Consider the following 21862-nt stretch of genomic DNA (forward strand, 5'->3'; position numbering starts at 1 on the left):
AAATTTAATTTTGAAAATTATATTAAAACATATGAAGGACGTTGATGAATGAATGAGCACGTTGAAAGGTGTAGTTATATAAAACATAATTAATAAATAATTATTAATTCTTAATTCGATTATTTTTTTAATACTTTATATATCTTTTTATATTAGTGGTTAAATAAGTAATAGTTGTAGGTGTGTTTGTCGTTTTGCAGGTATGGTGGAACCTCCGACAAATATATATGGGTCTGGGTCTTTTTTTGTATTTAATTATATATCACAGCTCATCATAATTGAATTCAAATAACCTCCGTATACCATGAAGCATACATTATCTTCTGTATTAGCAACTCAAACGTTTGTTGTTTACTTATAATTCAAACAAACACTTGTAAGAATGAGACAAGGAACGCTTATCCGGGTATGTGTTTATCAAGTCACGTTACCTCATCGGATGAATATGATAAAAACCAAGAATCATGTCCGGTAAGAATGAGACAATGAACAAGAGTCTTACCATGGTAAGTGTTTACCGGATAAATTGTTGCATACGATGTCGTTTTTGTGGACTAAAATCTTACCTTGATAAACGGCCCCTAAATCGTTAATAATTTATATGTATATTGTTTATTTGAGAAGATAAAGCAAGTAAATATAAATAAGACACAATTGATTTGTTGTTTGTGGGGGTCCTCCCGACAACCAAATTGGAAAGGCGAGATTGCGTCGGTGATCCGTGTAGAGACTGCTGGGAATGGGACTCTGACTTTTTTTTGGTCTCGATTACTCTTCTCCAATCGCCAATTAATCATTTATTTTTCCTTAACTTTAATTAATAATTAAATATAAAAAAGTAAGCATTAACCACTCTCATCCATTCAAATATCATTTCTTTGTTTTTTTTATGTTTTGACTTTTACTTTGAAAATAAATAATAATTTTGCATTTTCTTAAACTATATATTAATGTTTTATAGCACCGTACTAACAAGGTAGCATTTTTGTCAAAATTTCGGCATGTTCATAATATCGACATATGCTTGTTTAATAACATATGAACTATACATTCACACCACAAAAATCTCATACCGAAAGCAGGTTGACCAAGAAAATCTCTTCGGTGCTAACATTCATTGATCTTATGTTCTAAATGATGCGGTAGTCAAATGGCTGTATCAACCAACAATCTTACCTACGAGTCTTTTCAGTCGCTAGCACTACCAATTGATCTTGATCTTGGGATACAGGTCAACAACAAAGTCAATCAAAATTCATGCATGGTGAGTTCAAGAGTTTTCATCATAAACATTCAATCAGAACTTGATTGATTGATTGATATACTCGTTTATATTTCTAAGATAATACATGATCTGTAATTAAACACGGTTAATATACAAATAGTCATATTTCTTTTCACCAAAAATCGATAAAACAATATGGTTATCCATGTCATGTATGTAAAATATAACTAAACACGCATAATTATCAAGTTTGCCCATATGTATATACATATTCCACAAATGACATTCCTAAGGTTAGACATAATGTTCATGTCGGCTATAAAGCCACTCATTCATGCTATTTTTGACTCTTCATAACAATTATATCCTCGTTAATCACGTTATTGATCTCTAGGTAGGGGAGTCCTACCATTACCAACTGATGAAGGAGCCCAAATTAGTAAATCAATATCGTTGGCTAACTTATGCATGTCATATAACCTTCAGGTCTGTGTACGTACATAAGTGTGACCTCCTAGGCATGTGTATGTACATAAGTGTGACCTCACGGATCTTTCTATACATCCATAAATACAACCTCCCAGGTCTATATATATATATATCCCCCCCCCCTCGAGCACCATGCCTAATAGCTAGGGGTGCTCAAAAAACCGACCAACCCGATCAACCCAACGCGAAATAACCCAATCCGAAGCAACCCGATGTCTAATCAAGTTGTAAAACTGTTTGATATTGTATTACTATTATTTGAACCCAACCAAACCCGATGAACCCGATATCCTTTTATTTCTTGGATTTAATATGATTGTTGAATTTATATTAATATATACATTAGACAATTACACTATCACAGTATCATGTATGATTTTCATATACACATATTTTCAATCTATTCATATCTCTATATAACTCATTCATATATATGTTCAGTAACTGTGAACATATATATGTAAATTGAAAAAATTAACTGAATGTGATATACGTAAGAAATATGGATAAGTTGTATCAAATGGTACGTTGATGATGAAAAAGAAATTATGAGTAGAGAAATAACATATTCAAGGTTAGAAGAATATTTTAATATACCCAAATATCAACCCGACCAACCCGACTAACCCGTACGGGTTGGGTTGGGTTGAGTTGCACTTTGGTTTGGTTTGGGTTGGGTTGGGTTAAGATTTTTCCAAACCGCAAGCATTAGGTTAAGTTATTCGAATGTCTTCAATCCGATCAACTCAATCCATGAGCACCCCTACTAATAGCCACCTAATTGGGCTCCCACCCCCAACTTTGGAGATCTTTTCAGTGAACATCACGTGTCTTGTATTTTTTATCGATATGCTTCAACAATTTAATTAATATGTAATGAAAGAACAGAAAAAGAATTAATGATACTACAGTTTGAAAAGGATGTTATAATATATGCCTTTTCAACTTAACCCCTTAAAATGGATGTTACAGTTTTGAAGCATTTGTCGTTATGAAAGTTATTCACATCATAAGATAAATCTGTTGACATCCTTAATTAATGTGGAGAATGACAAATGGCTTTAGTGATTAGTCTCATAGCAAGAGCCTTAAGGTTGTTTTGGCCGAAATTCGATTCACGACTCACTCGCTTAAGTCCTAACAATTAGATAATTAAAAGGCAAATAAATTTAAGTATGGCAAACGATAAAGCAAAATGTGGAAATGTAAGGAACATGTTACGATTGGTGAGGCGAAAAGCCCCATAAAAATCACAGATGAAATGAGATTATATATGGTACTGTCTTGCTTTATGGGTGTGCGTAAAGTCATTTGATCCGATTGGAACCGATCAAACATACAAACTGTAAACATCCAAATTACCATCAAATTAATAAATATAGACAATTAATGATACGTTTGAATCCTACAAAGGTTAATTAAAGGAGCTCTAAGATGGATTCTTTTTGGTTTCTAGATGCTGAATGGCGACTTAATAACAGCTGTGAATATGTAGATGATGCTTTAAAGAGTGCTGGATTTAAAAGACAACGGCGGCAAAGGGCTTAATCAGTTATCCACCCGCCCATTATTTATGAAATCAGTCGTCCTCTCTTTTGTCCTTTTCTTCCTTACATACATACATACACGCACGAACATCCTCCGTACCACAAACCCTCTCTATATAACCACCCTACCTCCATCCTTCTTCCTCACTCCTCCATTCTCCATTCAAACACCATTCCCTCACAGAAAATGGACCAACTCACCTCTGAGATCTTTTCCATTCTTGAAAACAATTTCTTGTTTCCTTCACCCGCTAAACAACCACCTATCAACTCCTCCTCCGCCGCCGGAAAAGTCAGGGTTCTCTCTATCGACGGTGGTGGCGCTACTGATGGTGTCTTAGCTGCCAACTCAATTCTACATCTTGAGTCATCTCTCCGACGTAAATCTGGAATTCCCGACGCCTGCATTTCCGACTTCTTCGACGTCGTTGCCGGGTCCGGTATTGGTGGCGTTCTCGCCGCGCTCTTGTTTACAAGAGGGAAAGACGGTGGACCGCTTTTCACCACCGACGAGGCGTTGAGATTTGTTGCTGAAAAGGGGACCAAACTTTCTCGTTTTTCTAAACAAGGGATTTTCCGGCGGATTCTCAGGTCTCCGGCGAAGGGAGCTAAGGTGTTTCGTCGGACGTTTGGGGATTTATCGTTGAAGGACACTGTAAAGGCGGTTTTGATCCCTTGTTACGATCTCACCACAGGTGCGCCTTTTGTGTTTTCTCGTGCGGATGCTGTGGAAATGGACGGTTGCGATTTCAAGATGAGTGACGTCTGTGCTGCCACGACGGCAGTTAGTGGGCCTATCGCGACGGTGTCGGTGGATCGGAGAACAAAGATCGCCGCCGTTACTGGTGAGCTTGCGATGAACAATCCGACGGCAATGGCGATCACCCACATCCTCAATAACAAGCAAGAGTTTCCGTTGTGTAACAGTGTCGAAGACTTGCTTGTGGTGTCACTAGGCAACGGAGAACCGTTCTGTGGTGTCGCCGGGAATCAGACGCCGTCCCGGACGGCGTTTGTTAAGATCGTCGGAGAAACAGTTTCGGACACGGTAAGCATTTTTGCATTAAATATTGCCTACAGTTATTTAATGCAATAATTAAACATTGAAACGTATGTGAAAGGGTAAACTTGTCATTTTCCAATAAATTCCATGCATTCGAGTTAATATGGCAAAAATAGTAATTTAGGTTTATTGATTAGTTTTTTTTAAATATAAATTTTTTATGTTTTAAATATTTTATACCGATAATTTTTTTAATTAACCTGGATATCCAACTTGTTATGCAAGCCGATTAATTCCAGGATGACCACATGTTTTGTAAATAGTCCCGACTCTCAAATTATTGTATTTTAACCTCCGTAGCCTCAAGTGAATTTTTATTCCTTCTTGATATATTTTATTATTATATAATCTTTTAAAAAATTAAAAAGCTTCTGACACACTATTATTGCAACTACCCAAGTGGACCCCCTATCAACTATTGTTGATACCGTCGGTAGGGGTTATTATGGTCATTATTGTTTTTCAAGCTATAAAAAGTGAATGATGATAAAATTGAAAAAGACTTATCTACCCCTCTTCCAACTAAGATTACGATCTTAATGAAGATTTTTGTGTGATATTTATAGGTTGATCAAGCGGTATCGATGGCATTTGGGAAATCTCGAACGACTAATTACGCTCGTATTCAAGCAAATAAGGGTTATATAAATACCGAACACCAAAAAGATATGTTAAAAATGACGGATCAAATGTTGGCACAAAGAAGCGTAGAATCAGTATTATTTCAAGGGAAGAAGTGCAACAACACCAATTTGGATAAGTTGGAGCTTTTCGCAACGGAAATTGTTAAGGAAACCGAAAGACGGAAAACAGATATATTACCTGTCGTTGTGTTAAGACAAACAACTACACCGTCCTCGCCACGAACATCCTCTGCTACGACCTTATCTGTCACGTCTTCAAATTAGTTTTTGGATTTGCTACGTTTTGGAAATGCAGTCGATATTGTTGAGGGAGATAGTGATTGTGCTTGGTTACAAATCCCGAATTACGGAGATTTTTTTCTTAATGTTTGAGGTTTGTGTTTTAGTGTATAACCGTTATGATATATAACGGTTTAATTGTGCATATATAAAGATTCGAGGGTTTGTAATGAGGGTTTTTTGTTCGGTCCCAAGAAGATCTAATTTGTAGTTATGTAATACGAGTGATAAAAATGTATTTCTCCGGACCAAATCTTAAGAATTTTAGATGCATGTCGACATGATTGGATTAAATCTATACTATATTATAAAGCGTTTGACAAAAGCTCTTAAAAACCACTTTTTATGTATAAAGTACTGTTTATTAATGCATATTACTTAAAATTCAATATTGCAAGTAAATAATGCATAAATACAACTTATTGAAGCTCCATACTTGAATTTGTGTAACTAACTACAGATAAACATAATCAAATACTGGATAAACATTTTGTTTTAAATATAAAAAATCTAAAAATATAATTAGAATAATCATTGTCTTCTAACAGAATACTTAATTTTTATCTTTATAAAAAATTATATTATTAAATCAAAATTAAATTACTTCCTTATTAAACCTAAATTAGTTTATAAAAAAAGTTGAATTAAATAAATTAAACAACAAAACAAGAACTTTTAAATAGTTAATTTGATACTAATATCGATATGTTTTTTTAATTTTAAGATATCTTCAAATTTATATTTTATTCAAAAATAAAAATATTATCGTTTTTTTTAAAACCACATAAAACCGTATTATAACATCAACAAAATAAAACGAAACATACAAATCGAAATGTATCTTGCTATATTGCGTGGGTACCCTTCTAGTAGTTAGTAATTCAAGTGAATAGTATTTTTATCTGATTTTGTTGCCACTTTTAAAACAATTATATGCTTTAAACATTTGTCATGCCGTAATTAAAAGTCAACGATTTTGCAGATAAAAAGCATGCCTACTTTTTATATGTGGTGAAGACGATGTTGCTAATTTCAAACTTACGACTATTTTAGTATTTTTATAAATATATAAGAGGTACATAAAATGGTTCAATTATTAAATAGAGAATTGTAGTATTTTGTCACTCGATAAATGGTCCAAACAAAAAGTTTGGGCGGTTTCAAGAAGCAGTAGCGTAGGCCATCGATATCAATCAATAATACATGACAATTGCAAGTACCAGCGATCTTACAAAAACTAATCAGTGTTGATGCCTTGATTATTAATATTGCATATAAACTAATTAAAATCAGTAACAAGTATTCATTCTGTGTAGTGATTTCAAATAAATTAAGAACGAACAATAAATTAAAAGTTAGAAGAAAATTAAGAGATATCAATTACGACAAAGACACCTTATAAAATGTCATTTTCATTTTTATTCTATGGATTATGTAATCTTTAAGCTATTGTGATAGTTATTATTGTTGTAGCTGTTTTATTATTAATATTCATATCATACGTAAAATTGTTATAAATATAAAAGTGAATTATATTGTGGTTCGCTTAAAATTTGGATTTGGGCACTCAAATGAACTATCTACATTGAAGATCCCTAAGGCTTTGTTTGTTTTTCCATTTTCAGCTTTTAATTACCACTTATGTCTTATTCGTTCAAACGTTTTGTAATTCAGACTTTGTTTTTTTATTTATTTTTAGAGTCTCTTATCACTTAATAGGGTCTAAATAAATAAAAGGTAAATCAATTTTTTAATTCCTCTTATTTACCTTTTTCTTTGATTCTCTTTGGTTATTACTTCATTCTCCACCATGGAAGCCACAGTCCTTTCATCACCCAGTTGAAATGCACACCCCCACTTTTCTCTCTCTCTCTCTCTCTCTCTCTATATATATATATATATATATATATATATATATGTGTGTGTATATATATATATATGTGTATGTGCGCGTGAAGGGCACATGTCTCCATTTAATGGAACCTCATTAACGATGTTAGTTTGAGGGACCATGGATGCAAGAAAAATGAAAAGTTAGGGACCTTTGATGCAGATAGTCCGTTTGAATGACCAAATCCAAATTTTGAACAAACCACAAGGTCCATCGATGTAATTCACTCTAAATATAATGTTAATCATGTATATATGTCCATTGATTGACATCCACACGAATAGACCGCACAAGAAAGTGTTTTTAACATGTATGCTTATTGATACAAACAAAACACGTCAAATACAACACATATTGTTAATTATCATGTAACAAGTATATGTCGGCATGTGTTATCTATGAATCGTGAATACGAGTATTTCTTATAAGATTTTACATTCCATATAAGACGGTTAGATACTTATAATTTCGCAATCGATTAACTCTTTTGTTTGCTCGGAGTTGATAATTTCTATATTTTTATTGTATGATTTTATGAACATTCGAGCATTTTAAGTATAAGCTCAAATTGTTTGGCTCAACTCGAAAGGTTTAATTCAGTTTCCGAACAAGTCGAGTTGAAAATTGATGTTATGAAATTCGACTCGTATAATTACACAATTTTTATTTTGTATTCGGGATCGAATCAAACTAAAAAATTATTAAGTTCAAACCCTTAATCATTTTTTTTATTAACCTGGATATCCAATCCGCTATACAAGCCGACTAATCCCAGGGCGACCACCTGCTTTGCAGATATCCCGGAGTCACCGTATTTGAACCTCCGTGGCCACAAGGGAATTTTTATTCCTCCTTAGATCTGAACCTGCAACCTCCTGCTACTTTTAACCTTTGAAGCCAAGCTCAAATCAATCAAGCACCACCCTTATGGTTCTCTTAATCATTTACATCTCTCATCCAATAGAGTTCTACGTGAGAATGAAAGCTTGCAATCTAGTGTCCCTCATGCTATCAAGTGGGGCTTAAGAGGTTTGGTGGTTGCATGATTGGATCACCGATACAACTAATCTTGATTCTTTGACTTTTACGTTCGATACTGAACATATTCAACAGATTTTTTATAATTTAAAAAAAAAAAATAGATTCAATCCAATCCCATAAAACACTCCCTCCATCTACAGGGACCGAGCTAGGAGTTTTTAGATGGGGATGGCTCGGTCGTAGTCGTACTTTATTGTAGAATAACAATGATAAAAGAAAATTGCATCTTTGTTTTGGAACAAATGAAGCATATCGTCACATCTAATTAACGATATGTAATTGAAAAGATGATCACCCAAAACGAAATTGCACATTAAATCAAGGTTCTAAATAGTGTGAGACATAGCGTGATGGTGATGCCAACCCTGAAGCCTTAGGAGTCACGGCAAGACCACAACGTTTTTTTTGAAGTTAGTGTTTTAATATTTATATTTTATAACCGCAAGCATACGAAAAGTGTAGCATACAGGTCGATCTCAGGGGGCTAACAGACTAACATGTACTCGTCAACGATTTTTTTAATTAAAATAGATTAAAAGGAATAAGGAGACGCATAAATGACAGCTAACAAAGATAATGTCAGTCTTGGATTTCAGTGATGGTGAGTATTTGTGTAAAGTTACTTTAATTTTCTATCGAAGTGAAAAACCTTTCTAAAACAAACTCGTACCTACTTTTCATAGGATATTAATATTCAACAAGAAGCAGTCAGATAAAACAAATGTTTTCTCATCCTACGTCTATAACTATTCTCACTAGGACCGTAGTCATCAACCAATTCGGTTCAAATCGAAATTCATAACTTTCGTCCATATATACAACTAAATAAACTAATCAAAACATTGGATTAAAAACCAATTAACCGCAATAAACTTTTGTTGGTCGAAAATCATTCGATTAAAATCTAATACTTAGGGTCTGTTTGATTAATGATGAGGAATGGAAATGAAAATGAATTTTCATTCCCCCAAGTGTAACTATAAATGAAATTTTGGGCTTCTGGATGAATGAGCCCATTATATTATAGAAAACCAAACAGTTTTTTTTTTTTTTTTTTCATTCATATTGATTACTGCTTAATACCTCTAACCAACCACCCCCTTAGTCTCCCCCATGTACAATACAACTTGTTACCATGTGTTCAGATTGAAAAAGACAGTAGAAACACTTATTTCATCGAAATGTCAAACTGACACAACACCAAACCAAACATATCACAGAAAAGCACACCTAATAGGAATTCACAACATTAGTGTAGCCACTAAGGGAGGGGAACAAGGACCTACATGGATGGAAGTTCACGTTTTCGCTCAAATCACTCAAGTACCTTTAGGAATGTGTATACGTTCGACACCTATCTAATCGAGAAAGATGAAATGCATTCTTAACGCGTTTGAAACAATTCTCAAGTCTAAATTTTTTCATAAAATCGAGGAACTTCAGGTAAGATTAAGGCGAAGGTAGGGATTGGAGTTTGAATATTTATCCGGTATCAAGAAATTGTTTTTGTGCACATAAGTTTCTTTTGACAATTTCCAACGGATCTCGACTTATTTTGACAAGACCAACTATACAAATTAATGTATATGGATATTATCATGATTTTCATGCATCTTTCTTTTTCTCTTCTGCTTTTTCTACGAACCCAGAGTTATGTTTTTTTAATGGAATTCTATCAACCCACAAGCTACGCTTGTGTATACTACTCAACTACATGCTTCATTCCGTTTTCAATTGTTCTGAAAGGAGAACTACGTACGCATTTTTTGGTAATTTAGGTATGGTGTTCAAGACAGGGTAAGTGGTTAGGCTCAAATCAGTTTCAAAAGGAAAATATATAGTGATTTTTTGGTAATTGGGAGATTATTTCTAAGAAAGCCTCTATGCAAAATTTATAATCACTAGTATTTGGCATCACATGTTGCACGGTGACAAATTTTGTTTCTTTAAAAACCATGTAACAAAATTAAGGGGTCGTTTACCCAATTGCTTACCCGGTAAGCGTTTATCAATAGGAGTCGACACTATAATTTATTTTGATGCGTAAGATTTTAGTATATCAAAACATATCGAATGTAACAATTTACTGGGTAAGCGCTTACCTAGGTAAGAATCGTCATCCTCATTTACCGGGTAAGACTCTCCATCTTTCTCATCGCTCTTACCCGGTAAGATTCTTGGCTCTTCTCATATTCATCCGAAGAGGAAATTTATCCGGTAAACACTTACTAAGTAAGTGTTTAGTAAACGGCCCCTAAGATGAAACGCAATTTGTTAATTTACTTGTAATGAAATGCAAAGTAGGATAACTAATATATTCCGTTTAGATAGTGGGCAAAAAAACCAAACCCATATAATCACATCATTCCACTTTATCATATTTCCACCAATGTGGAAATCAAATCCAATACAAATAGAATAATTATGAATACTCAAATCTCACAATACCCTTAATTCTTTTTCTATTATATATATATATATATATATATATATATTCAATTAATTTATTTGTTTAATTAATTTTTTTATATGGATTAACTTATTAAGAGGGTTGGCCAAAATGAACCACTTCCATGAGTTCGAAGGATGAGTCAAAATGAGCAAATAACACGAGTTTAGATGATTGGTTAAAAGGAGTCAACCTCATGGGTTGTCACAACGACATCTCAACCTCTTTTCATATGCATATTATTCAAATTATCAATCTTTCATCTATCCGTCAATGTGGGATAAACAAAACTCGACCACAATTCAAGAAATGAAGATTAATCAATTATTAGGGTGCAACATCAATGTTGTGGTTTTTTACTCTTATATTTAGATTTGTTTTTTTAACTTTGTGTTTTGCAATATATACTAGAGTGTGTTTTGCACTATAATTTTACTATTTGGTTGGTTTTGATTCCAACCATAGTTATAAATTTTAAAACATCCATCACTCTTTCATATAACCTTCATCTTCTTTCAAACTATCATCTTTCTACCAATGTGGGATAGAGCTGTTCATGGGCGGGACGACCCATTAGACCCGGCCCATCCAACCCATTAGAAATACGGGTTTGGACAACCATTATGATGAAAATGGACGGGGCCAGGTTTGTTTGTTAAAATTAAAGGCCAAAAACATGAGCAATGTAAAAATAAATATGGACAGATCTGCCTGGCCCGTTTATGTTTTGTAATTAATATTTTTTTACCATTAATTAATATTATATTAGTATATTTTAAAATTAAATTATTAAAGTTATTGGATTAGAGTAGGGACTCTTTGTTTTTCTTGAGAACCCAAAAGGCTCTACATTATTTTTGTTAGCATTCTTATGCCAAAAGTCCTAATCGATCAACAATGGATAGAGTCAGTAGTTGCTTAAAGTTTTAATTGCAACGTTGTTTTTGCTTTACTTTTTGGTTCCACATTTGTTAATTAAGAGTTACACTTTTTAGGCCCGTTAACCCGTGAGCAAACCCGACCCGTTCATAGGTCGGGTAATGACAAGTTGTCAAGCTCGAAAAACGGGCTTGAGTTTACAATATTAACCCGTTGGACAAAAAAACAAGTGAGGCCCGGTCCGGACCCGCAAATGATTCTAATGTTGGATGATGAAACTCAACCTTATTTTAAGATGATTGATATTTTATGAAATGAATAGTTTGTTTTTAACTTTGTGTTTTGCATGATATTTTAATTATGTTTTGCACTATAATTTTACCAATTGGTTGGTTTTGATTTCAACCATTGTTATAGATTTCAAAGCACCATTCATACTTTTATACATCCACCATTTTCTTCTGAACTATCATCTTCATCAATGTGAGATTATGAAAAACAACCTTATTTCAAGATTCGAAGAACACTCAAATCTCATGTTGCAAGTCATCATCCTTGGTTTCACTTTTAATTTTGCATTATAATTTTTACTATTTGGTTGATTTCGATTCCAACTATGGTTATAGATTTTGGTTATAGATTTGAAAGAGGGTCATTCAAAATAAGACAACCCTACGTGGCAAATCTCATGAGTTGAGAGCAAGACATCCGATCCACCTTTTCTTATACACACCACTTTGTTCAATTCTTTCAACTGTCAACCAATATGGGGCAACTAAAACTTAACCACAATTCACCATTTGAGAATACTCAATACCTCTAGGTTTTGCACTATAATTTTTTCATTTGGTTAGTTTTGATCCCAACCATGGTTATAGATTTCAAAGAGGGTCATCCGAAATAAGACAACTCTGTGAGGCAAACCCATGAATTGACACAAAGGCATTCAATTCACTTTTTTTTTATACACCTCACTTTGTTTAAAATTTTCAACTCTTCACCAATGTAGGACAACTAAAACTCAACCACAATTCACTATTTTAGAATACTCAATTCTCATGGTGCCACAAACTTAACAAATAATCAATATGCACAAAGATAACACAAACCCGTAAAAACCAGTAAAAATATTATGATGTTCAATGAAAAACATAACAGTGAAAAACTCAATTAATGTACCCAAGAAGCTTGTCAAGGCATATAAATCAAAACTTGATAAAAAAAATGGCAAGAGTGTGTCAATTTTTTTTCTTGGCATTTACAATTTGTTGTGCTCTCGATCCCAAAATCAGAAAGGTTAAGAAATTCTTTGGAATTTTTTTAAAACAGTCGAGGCCTTGCAAAGATTGAAACAAAAGACAAAAAGAAGCAATGGAAACTTTATAAGATTTTTAAGAAACAAGTTGTGCTAACAATTACATACAAAGTAACCTTATTTTTTTTCAAGGCATGACTTTGAGCATTAAATGAATCAATTAAGGAATCGGCTGCTGTTTGTGGGTATTCATGGTGGGCTCTCATTGGTACACATATATTAAACGATATGAACCTTGGGCCTCTTGAGGTCTCTTGCTCTAATAATGAGATTTGTTGTTTTCACAAATGCTTACAAGAATAACCCACCAACCAAAGTTGTGTGTTCTATCACCTAACTCATTGGAGTTTTTAGGTTCGGAAACATTGACTTACACGGGTATTTCCACGGGTTGAGCCGCGCACTCGCCGTGTGACTTTTTGGAGTACACTCGCGACCTAACTCGCACGCCAGGTTGCACAACTCTTTGTTTGAGCCTGGCATTACGTCGGTTGAAGATACATACATATACAAGTGTGGGATCGTTTTTGGGCATAAAGAACACAAATTCTCTCTAGTTTCTCTCATATTTTCGCTCAAAATTCCATCACTAAACATTGTTTAATAAACTAGATTCAAGTACAAACTTGAATTCATTTGTTGTATCCTCTAAGTAGATGCTAGTTCCACCAACGAATTTTTTGTCTTAGGACACTGCTACCATGGAAGGTCACTCCGTTTTGGTTTTATGAAGAATCAACAAATTCAAGTAAGATTTATCAATTCATATGATCAGGGTCGATCATGAGATTTTGGATGCCCATGGCGGAAAGTCAAAAAAATTCCCCTATTATGTGTAAATAAAAACCAAAATAAACTATTTGAAAGGGTTTGGAACCTAGTCAATCTAGGCGGCTCATCCCCACTCCGATTTATTTTAAATATAACAAATATGATGCAACAGGGGGGGGGGGGACATAAACCAAAACCCCGTGTAACAAAATATAAAATACATCACCATTCGTGGTTCATGTTGTGAAATTGCCAAGAAAGTGGAACGATTAAGCAACATGGACAAATTGATAAAGGAGAAGAAAACATAAGCATCAATCTTAAGTCATTGTCCTATACTAACTCGCTTCAAAAAAGCTTCTAAACATCCCTAAAAAGTAAAAATTTTAAAGCTTGAGCAAATGGAGAGGAATGGCAGACGGCAGGCAGTAGTCGCAAGAGCCGATTGCCCGATTGTGTCAACTGTCAAGGCCGATAGCGATTCGTGAATCGTGAACTAAATCGGTTTCTATTCTGTCGTGACTCGTGAGTTCCGTGAGTGAGCGAGGCTGAGGGAGTGAGCGTGAGGGAGGATGATGGATCGTGTACTGGACGCAAGGTAAAGGTAATACTTTTAGGCCCAAATAAAAACTGAACTTTTATATATATATATATATATATATATATATATATTGGGCTTTGAAATTTTGATGTCTTTGGGCTTTATGCTGCCCTGGGCCTATAGCCAGGGCCGGCCCTGCATATGATTCTTCTTGTTGGTTTTATGTTCATGTTATAAATTTGTATAAGAATTTCTTCATTTTCTATAAATTTGTTTACATAACTATATACATATTTTTATAATTGATTACTCTAAACACTAAGAACCAACCATTATTTGAGGTTGTTTATTAATAGAAGATTGCCTTTATATTGTACAAAGCATTTGACCAACAGTTGGCGGGGGCTGAGCACTGCCATGCCCCCTACTAACTACACCTCTGTGCATTAGGGCAAGACGGTGAGAGAACTAGACCAATGTAGATTGTCTAAAAGTTTCGAGTCACTACAGTAATAGATTCTGATTCTGATACCATGTTTCTAAACCATCGAGAAAAAAAGGTTCCATTATACTTGATAAGAAATTATCCGAGTTTAACCAATAAGAGATTTTAATAAAAATAAATCCGTTACAATTCTCTTTCACACGAACTCGATTCTTATTTAACTAAAACTCAACTCAATCAAACTCGAATCGTTTTTTCTTTTGTAGAATTACTCGATAAAAAATTGAGGTGTTTAGGGCATGGTACGATGGTTTTATAAAATTTAGGGGCATGGCAGGAATTCTTGGTAATGTCGCCGACGGCCTTTGCAAAAGCCCAAAGACGCCATTAACGTCGACGGAACCACCGGCCCTCCAAAAACAATACTCTACTATCTTTCAATTCAAATTCTTGCCCTCCCGAAAACCTCAAAATCTCTGCATTTCCCTTCTCCGTATTCGAATCTACGGTTGATTTCAATTCTTATCGAAATAGTACCTGTGACAAATTCCGAGATCTGATTCACGGCGGCGGGGATTCTGTTCAACGCTAGCAGATTGGTCTCTACCAAGCTCTTTTTTCACACCTGAGGTACTCACAGGCTGCTCTCATCTTCACTTCTTTCTCTTCTCTTTACCTATTCTTGGATTTGACTCTTGCTCTGACATTTACAATCGGATCTATGATTTTCTTTGATTTGCAGCCGATCTGATCAATTTAGTTACACACCCTTTTTTATTTTCTAGATTGGTAGTCATTTTTGGTCAAATCGCTCAATCGCTCCACGGAACCCTAACTCCGCTCGATCGCTCCACCTCCACGACACGGACCTGAGCCGCTGCCTGCTGAAACCTTCATCTGCTCGGACTCCTCACTGCGTGACAGCAACCACAGCACACAGACCCATAGTTATTTCTCGACTTCTTGACGTGATTTAAGGTACCAAAATAATTTTAGTCTTCATTCTTTAGTTCTCTATTATGTACAGCATGATTCATGAATTTCGGTTGATTTATTTGATCATTTGAGCATGAATTGTTCATTTGAAAGCTTTCTGTTATTCTGGGATTTGTCATTTATACACATTTCACATTTGGGATTTTTACAGAATAACTGACTAATTATATTACACACTTCTCGTTTTTAGTTTTATGTTAATCTGGGAATTGTTCATCTAAGCCCTAAATTGTTCGTTTGTTTGATCTTGATATTAAGTAGATAGATATTAAGCAATTTCGATTTGGAATATCGTTTTGTTTACAATCTCTTTGATTTGTAGTTTGTTTACAATCTTTTTGATTAGCATTTTGGAATATTCTTGATTTTTGAAGCTTTCAATTCTTGAATATGGAAAGATAAATTTGTCCCACTATAAAAACATTTTTGGATCGCCTCTGTGGGTCTTGTCAAGACTATTAGCACTATAACATGAACACCAAGATTAGTTTCCACCATGTAGCCTGGTGACTTGTTGTCGTAATATGTAAATGCGACCAGTTCTGCTATTATCTTTTTAAGTTTTTGGATCCTTGTTGCAAACCTTTATTAGCATCCCTCTGCTATTACTTGTACTCATAGCTCATGGACTGCACTCCTCATGTGTCCTCAGTGGGTCTAACTAATGTCTTCTATTGAAAGCTCATTTCTCACTCTACTAATTCAAAGTCATAGTTGTTGGAGAGAATGTTTGTGTCATGCAGTTATTCTGTTTGACTGCTGTATCCCAATTGTTGACGACTCAAATGGCCACCTCGATTGAATATTCTAGCCTCTAGGAACAAATCTGTCCCAGACATTTTTAAGCTATGGGCGAGTGGGTAATTGGACCTTTCATAACCTTTTTGGCAGCATCACCATTACATTGGAAATTGGAACTAATTTTCTTAAGTTGGGTCATGGACATTCTACATGTATGTATATACATACAAATTTATGTGTATGTATCACTTGTGTACATACATAAACCAAGTTAGAGAGAAATAGGATGCACCAACCGATCTTGCAACTACATATTACAAATATGACATATGTATGGGTGTATGTATGGATGTCTGATAATTAACGGTCCATTTCTAGTGCGCAGACAGCACATGCATCTATATCATGTTTGTTAATATGTATCTGTATCCCAAAACATACCCAATTTATTTATGCATAGATAATATACATGTGTGTCTATGTATATTGTATGTTTGTATGTATCTTGAGGAGTTTACTATGTATATGTAGCACATATATGTATGTAAGAAATACTTGCATACTAACATACATACACTCTAACATGCATTCTTCTATTATGCACACTCTCTTGTTGGTCAATCTAGAAGCTACACAGTGGTGCAAGACAACCTCAATTTCATTTCTTCTTGCTGCTTGTTGGCTATTATTAGCTTCCGAGATATTTTTTTTGACGGAAGGGAAGGGAAGGGAAGGGAAGGGAAGGGGATGGGATTTGAACATCTATGATGTATTACTACAATCCAAGCACCACCCAGAATGCTTGATGCCAGCTTTCAGAGATGGAATTGATAGAAACTGACCTATATACATAGTTCATATTTCACTTCACAAGAACCATGCCTGATATCATCAGCTCAATGTGAACCTTTTCTGAGTCAACTGGTATATTTGGTCTTCCAATTTCAAAACAAAATAAGATTTTAACTGGATCCATTTTTGATGATCAAGAAGGGGTTTTTTAATTGTACACGTAGGTTTCCCTTTTACTCTTTTTAGAAAATAACTATTACCATTTACTACTAATATCTTTTGCTAATCTTTTCTTGTGTTTTAATGTTTATAAACATTTTTCATTTTGGAGAATGCAACGTGTCTTTGTTTGCTTTGTGTGGAAGCTATATGATTAGACATTGTTCATTGATCTGGAATTTAAACAAGAGTCATGAATAATCTCATCTTAGGATTTAACCGTAGTAGTTATAGACTTATAGTTTACAATTTTCACTTTAGCATGTTATCGGCATTTGATATTGTCGGTTTATTTACTTGAGAGATGAAAAGAAGCCGAGCCATAAAATAAAGGGTGGGGAATAAAGAAAAATTAGATAAGGATGAACACTTCTATTCTTAAGTTAGCATAATTATGAGAGGCTTTTTGTTTGTTGAGTAGCAATATTGGACTGTTGATTGGGGGTTTTCAGTATAAACAAACTAAAGAACTTCTTACTTGCAGGTTCAGGCTTATGTATGGCGATAATATTCCAATTTGGCAATAATGGAAATGCCCCTTGAGAAAATTCCCACCACCTGAATCGAACTTATCAGAACTTTTGACTATCCACTCCGTGTCTTTGAGGATCGCTGAAAAGTGTTATCTCCTTGTATCTTGTGGTGAACGGAAAAACAAAGGGGTAAACAATATACAAAAATGTCAGGACTGATTTATCATGTATTCACGTCCTCAGCGTTGGTGTCACTGGGACTGTATCACCTCATCTGCACCACCAAGAATCATCTCAGGTCCCCTCGAGATTACTTCACAAAACCCTACCATCCATTCACATGGCATTACCAACCAATCACCAGACACCTTCAGCTCTACCTCATCATCCTATGTCTCCTTATTGCCTTTGCCCACCAAACCTCAATCTCTTTCGACTCCGATCCCCTCGTGAAGGGCCGCTCCCCTGTTCACCACTTCACTTCCCTCCAATCTGCTGGTGTCGTCTTCCTCTTTCTAATCCTTTCCGTGGCTCTCCTCATCTCTGAAATCACCCCTTACCTCCCCTTCCCACCCGATTTATTCTTTGGCACTGCATCCGCACTCTTTTTCCTTCAATATTCCGTTTCTTCATCCTCAGCTTCCCTTCAAATCTCTGACCTCGAGGCAAAGTGTGATTCCGTCTCTGCCTCCATTTCAGCGCTATCTGCTGCACTCTGTATCATACTTGCTTGCCACCCAAGACTATTTGTTGCTGATGTTGGCCTTGGGGCGTCGATATGTCTCCAGGGACTGTGGTCCCTTCAAACTGGCCTTTCTCTTTACGTGGATGCTTTTATACCTGATGGTTGCCACAAGCTGCTGGATGTTGTGAGTGGTGTTGAGGGTTCAACCAAGTGTGATCTGGAAGACTCTAAGTTGAGGGCCACTGCTATACTAGACCTTGTCTTTGTGGTTTACGTGTTGTTCGTTCTTCTCATCCTTATCGTAACATATGCCGTGACTGCTAAAATTGTCGGGGTTCGGAGATTTGGTACTTATGAGGCTTTGCCGACCTCGTCTGTGTCTGCTACTGATTCGAATCACATTCAGATGAAAGCGATGACGGGAACCCAAGCTTGATAGTTTCTCTCCATTTGATAAGTCCTGGCTAGATGATTGTAGTAGAATTCAGTCTTTTTTACTTGTTTAGCTGTTGTTGGGAAGTCTCCTTTTTTGATGACAAAATTGTATGGAATGTTACTTGTATACAAAGAATTGAGTGATCTTTTTTGGTGGTTTGCCAACATTTTGTGCACTTTATGGCTGCCTTCACTTCTACTGTTCAACTTCTTTTTTCCTTTTTGTTATGTGAAGAGTTACATTCATCCAATTATGTTTTCCTTTAATTCTCTAAACATAAATGTTATGATAAGAAAATGACACCATCAAACCACAAGGGTGGTGCCTGATTGGTTTGAACTTGGTTCCAAAGGTCAAAAGTACCAGGAGGTCCAGGTTCAAATTCAAGGAGGAATAAAAATCCCCTTGTGGCCACGGAGGTTCAATTGCGGTGACTTCGGGCTATCTGCAAAGCAGGTGAATGCTTTGAGATTAGTCGGTTCGCATAGCGGGTTGAATATCCAGGTTAATAAAAAAAAAATACACCATCAATCAATTTATAAGACGGTTTTCAACTTCTCCAACTCCGATAGCTTTTGAGTTTGTTCATGTTTTTGTATAGGGTTAAAAAATCTGAAGTTAAGGCTCATTGGTAGTGGAATGGTAAGGTTTTGTTTGTTTTTTTATAAATTTTTTTTATCAGCCTCTTATATCTGATTCATTAAGAGGTAAAATCATTCAAACTGTTTGTTTTTTTCAATTTTTTAGAGGCACTTATGTCTTATCTTTTTCTTATTTGCTCCTCAAATCCTCAACAATGGCGTTTCTCAGTCGATTAACCTTAATTGATCATTCCTTTAAGTCGATCCTTACCAAAACAGTCCCCACCTCTCTCAATTAATGTATTTTAATAGGATGTAAATGTGTTAAACACCGTTAATGACATATTTTCGTTTAAATTAATGTTAATTATGTAATTTAGATGTAAATTTCGTAATGATGATGAATAAATATGTGAAATTGTATAAATTTATCTATAAATTCAACACTATCATTTTTTTAATGGATAAAATAAATAATTTAAACAAATTCAGACGTTTATCACTTTACAGAAACAAACAATCTTATGAATTCATATTTCAGACTTCAACACGACCTCTTATAAATCAGAAGTGAAATAAAACTTCAAACTTCAGGACCAATTAAAAAACAAACCTCAACTAAGAGTTTGGACTAATTAATAGACATTTAACAATTAATAATATTTTTTTTAATTATTATAAATTTGTTAGATTTAACGGATTGAACGTAAGCTGTTAGTGGGTATATTTGAACATCATCCATGTGATGAGTAGATGTTACTCTTAAATGCTACCACAATGTCCAAAATACATGATATATATGTAATTGATAACTTGATGAACCATGTGCTCGATTTCTATTAGTTATTTTGATTGATTACAAAACTCTTACACATACTGAATATAAGAGTTAGAGCATCTTTAATAGATTTTTTAATGAAAAAAAAATGAAAATTGAAGATTTTGAACAAAATTTTAGCAAATAAGCCTTACAAAAATTACAAAAATTTGTTCAAAATTTATATATATATATAATTACAAAATAAAGATTTGAACAAAAGTTATTTTAAGAGTACAAGTCTGAACAGTCATTCTTCAGAGTTAGCTCACCTGAATTCTGAAGTCTTCTTTTTTTAGACTTAGCTCATCCGAATTTTGAAGTCTTCTTTTTCAGACATAGAAGTCTGAACTCTGATTTAGTGGGATTGATTTTATATTTCAAAGTTATTTCAAGAGTATAAGTCTGAAGAGTCATTTTTCAGAGTTTACTCACCCGAATTCTGAAGTCTTATTTTTCAGACTTAGCTCACCCGAACTCTGAAGTCTTTTTTTTCAGACATAGAAGTTTAAACTCTGATTTAGTGAGATTGATTTTATACTTCATAGTTATTTCAAGAGTACAAGTCTGAATAGTCATTTTTCAGAGTTAGCTCACCTGAATTCTAAAGTCTTCTTTTCAGACTTAGCTTACCCGAACTCTAAAGTCTTCTTTTTTAGACTTAGCTTACCCGAACTCTTAAGTCTTCTTTTTCAGACGTAGAAGTCTGAACTCTAATATAGTGAGTTATTTCAAGAGTACAAGATTGAAGAATCATTCTTCAGATTTTTACTTCAGAGTTAATTCTAGAGTATAAGTCTGAAAAGTCGTTATTCAGAGTTAGCTCACCCGAACTCTGAAGTCTTCTTTTCCATACGGAGCACCATGCAAAGCCTCTGCATAGTGCATGTAGAGCTTTTGACTTGCCCATACAGAGCTCTAAAGTCTGAAGAGTTTTACTTCAAAGTTATTTCAAAATTTTGAGTTTTGTAATAAACTTATCTTGCTTTGAAGATAAGTATTTAAGATTTAGACTTAGTCTTGTAAGCTAGAGCTCTTCTGGTTGGTCTGGCTTTTGGATGGCTTTGCTTCTGTTTATTTATTTGAACCTTGGAAAAATATTCCACTCCATCATAAAGGAACCAAAGGGGATCTGGTTGATCTTTATGTTTAACGAGCTCAAATTCTATAAGTATTTAACATTTTCTTGACCAGAGGCTCTTGTTGACCAGAGGAGCTCTCATTGAGCAGAGGGCCTTTGGTTGGCTTTGCTTTTGGTTGGTGAGTCTAGAGGGGCTCTGGTTGGTTTTGCTCTGTACAGGGCCGATCCTGAGATTTTGGATGCCTACGGCGGAAAGTCAAAAAAATGCCCCTTATATGTGTAAATAAAAACCAAAATAAACTATTTGAAGGTTTTTGGAACCTAGTCAATCAAACAAAAAAATGCCCCTTAAATATAACAAAAATGATGCAATGGGGGGGACATAAACCAAAACCCCGTGTAACAAAAATGGTCCTTCGTGGTTCATGTTGTGAAATTACCAAGAAAGTGAAACGATTAAGC

The 21862-nt window shown here is 34.7% G+C and overlaps 2 protein-coding genes across 3 annotated transcripts; both read left to right on the top strand.

The window, feature by feature from the left end:
• The first annotated feature begins 3448 nt into the window (after window positions 1-3448).
• LOC112523249 (patatin-like protein 6) lies at window positions 3449-5500 on the top strand. Its single transcript, XM_025132775.1, has 2 exons — window positions 3449-4309; window positions 4891-5500. The coding sequence occupies exons 1-2, from the start codon at window positions 3449-3451 to the stop codon at window positions 5230-5232; spliced, it is 1203 nt and encodes a 400-aa protein (XP_024988543.1). The 3' UTR covers window positions 5233-5500.
• Window positions 5501-14868: 9368 nt separating this feature from the next.
• On the top strand, window positions 14869-19112 carry LOC112503991. Of its 2 annotated transcripts, none has more exons than XM_025108711.1 (3): window positions 14869-15209; window positions 15322-15557; window positions 17812-19112. In XM_025108711.1, the coding sequence occupies exon 3, from the start codon at window positions 18007-18009 to the stop codon at window positions 18919-18921; it is 915 nt and encodes a 304-aa protein (XP_024964479.1). In that variant the 5' UTR covers window positions 14869-15209; window positions 15322-15557; window positions 17812-18006; the 3' UTR covers window positions 18922-19112. The 2 variants fall into 2 exon arrangements, with proteins under 2 accessions (XP_024964479.1, XP_024963964.1); XM_025108196.1 differs by having other exon boundaries at window positions 15365-15557.
• Window positions 19113-21862: the final 2750 nt, after the last annotated feature.

The sequence above is a fragment of the Cynara cardunculus genome, assembly GCF_001531365.2.
Source record: "Cynara cardunculus var. scolymus isolate 2C chromosome LG 1, CcrdV1, whole genome shotgun sequence".
Taxonomy (NCBI): Eukaryota; Viridiplantae; Streptophyta; class Magnoliopsida; order Asterales; family Asteraceae; genus Cynara; species Cynara cardunculus.